General features: G+C 40.2%; 1 protein-coding gene across 1 annotated transcript in view; it reads right to left on the bottom strand.

The window, feature by feature from the left end:
- LOC104967661 (histone acetyltransferase p300-like) overlaps positions 1–2,500 on the bottom strand; it is a gene marked incomplete at its 5' end in the record, with an annotated part of 14,592 nt that overhangs the window by 5,950 nt on the left and 6,142 nt on the right. Inside the window, 3 exons of the mRNA XM_010797169.1 lie at positions 1,282–1,443; positions 1,551–1,718; positions 1,917–2,082. Of these exons, the coding sequence (XP_010795471.1) occupies positions 1,282–1,443; positions 1,551–1,718; positions 1,917–2,082 (496 nt within the window). The remainder of the gene's footprint in view (positions 1–1,281; positions 1,444–1,550; positions 1,719–1,916; positions 2,083–2,500) is intronic.

Genomic DNA, 2,500 nt, shown 5'->3' with positions numbered 1-2,500 from the left:
GGGAAGTTAAGAGCATTCCATGGAATATAACAACAAGTGTATCTCAAGCCGGTTTCTCAAACTTACCTACCCCACCTTTAAGTATATTTTCTTGTCCGTTTTATCTGGGGGTTTTAGTTCAATATAAACACAAAGTGAACAAAAGTGCTTCTTGCAGTGTTATAAATTAAAACTTTACTATTCTTTAGTAAAGGCTTTTTGCTTTTCTGTATATGGTATTCTATCAAAAAGGTGTGGGCCTCTGGTGCACACTGTGTGAACATTTTAAAACAGCAGCAACCAATCTGTAGCAGGGACTATGGCTGATAACGCGGCGCAGAAATTAGTACGAATTGTCACATTAGCCTCTTAGCTTAGTGGGGGTGACGTGAAGTCATGTGACCGGGATGTAGTTCCTTTATAGCCTAACGTTAGCTTTTTACTTCTGGGAATTGCATTTACGCGTCAACAATCATAAAGGGGTGTTAATATGAGGAGATTATCCTGCTGAGTAAAACGTGTAAGTATGATAAACATGAGCATGCCACAGATTTAATTTATTATAGACAATATTCCAAAATCTAATTAAAGAATATCATTGCTTTGTGTCGAGGGAGCCCTTGTGATGCTATCCTCTAACGCAGAACTGTTATGTTCCTCATTCATTAAGTGGAGTCAATGTGATAACTGACGTGTCGACACAAGGCAGCATAATGTTGTTATAATTATGCCATTTAAACTCAGGGTATGCAGGAATCCTGAAGTCAAATGTAATTCCATTTAAGACCTTTTTTAAGATCCTTTCCATACATTTTAAGACCTCATCGCCACTTTGAGTTTTAACCGGTTACCTTGGCGACACACTTTACCTCACATTGACTATATACAGTATTGATTGTCCTTCCTCCTTATCTTCAAACCATTTGGACGCAGACTTGCATTTCCCCATAACGATGTTGTTTAACAACCGGCGTAAACGGACCTCCGCGCGCTATCAAGCAGTGAGCGTGCGATGTCTTGTTCAGATGACGTCAAATCCAACGGGATGCCATAAATAAACTACACAGAATCACACTACACAGCTACGCAATGATTACATTCAGGCAGACTGTAGAATACAACCTCTTTGGACCATTTATATACTTATTGAAAACAAGCTACAAAATGTAATACCTTGGGAAATGCTGTTTAATACTTTTTAATAGCCTTAATTTTCACTAAATTGATTGATCAACGTCTAATACTTTTTAAGACCCCGCGGACCCCCTGGTACTGCTTTAGCTGTAATCAAAGCGGACTCGCCTCTTTATGTTTCTCCATGGTGGCGTAGAGTTTCTGGGAGAGGTCGTTGGAGACGTTGGGCATCCCCGGTTTCTTCTTATTGGCTCGGCTCAGGCTGCTCTTGTTCTTGCTGGTCTTCTTATTGTTCTTCTTTTTGGCATTCTTACTGTCTGCTTTCGTCACCTGCAAATACATGTTTTAAAGTCAGTGTCAATACAGAGCACTGCCATGACCAAAATCACGATGATGATGGTGATGATGATGATGATGTGGACTCTTGTTGTACTGACGTCTGTGCACTCGTTAGAGGTGCTGTTCTCCTCCCTCTTCCTCTCCTCCTCTTCCTGCTCCAGCTCCTTGATGCTCTCCTCCAGGACGTTGGGCCAGAAGTCGCCCTCGAAGTACGGAAGCTCTTTAGCGCTCGTCAGCCGGTCCTCTGTCGCCTGCTTGAAGACATCCTGAGAAACAAAGACAAACGTGTTTAAGAGTTGTAACGTCTTTATGGTCATTTTTTAAATTACTCTTTTCACTATTTTAGCAAATAAAACATTCATCTAAAGTTCAAATGTTATTCTTGACCAATGAAAACGATCTCAGAATATGCCCAGTGCAATAGCTTTACTAGGTCTGAACAATAAGTTGAAGTCGTGTCTCACCTTGTAGTCGTGAACGATGCGCTCAGCCACAGCTTTGTCCAGCATCTTCCGGTACCACTCCTGCAGCCGTTTGGGTTTGGGGATCTTCTGGTCGGCGGGGTGACAGTGGAAGATATAATCGTCGCCTTCACTGGGTGGACAGGCCCATATGTGACCCGTCGTATACCTGACAGAAGAAGGCATGTATTTGTTAGAAAAATATCACTCGTCCCCGGCTTGAGCTTCAATCTCAGGATCCACGTATTTGTGATCCTCTCCAGAATGGAAGTAGTCATCACATACAGAGCATCAACTAGTTCCTGAGCAGTGTCCTTCACATGCTGATATACAAGAGCCCTCTCTTGACAGTTACATCTCAAAATTCTGTATTTTATGCTCAAAATCTCAAAATTCTGTATTTTTTCTCAAAATTCTCTCTTTTTCCATAAAAATCTCAAAATTCTGTATTTTTTCTAAAAATCTCTAAATTCTGTATTTTTTCTCAAAATCTTGTATTTTTTCTAAAAATCTCTAAATTCTGTCTTATCAAAAAAATCCTGATTTTTTACTCTAAATCTCAAATTTTTGTATTATTTCTCAAGTCT

Source organism: Notothenia coriiceps, unplaced genomic scaffold (genome assembly GCF_000735185.1).
Source record: "Notothenia coriiceps isolate Sejong01 unplaced genomic scaffold, NC01 NC01_scaffold00037501, whole genome shotgun sequence".
Lineage (NCBI taxonomy): Eukaryota > Metazoa > Chordata > Actinopteri > Perciformes > Nototheniidae > Notothenia > Notothenia coriiceps.
This window is presented reverse-complemented; position numbering and strand designations above follow the sequence as displayed.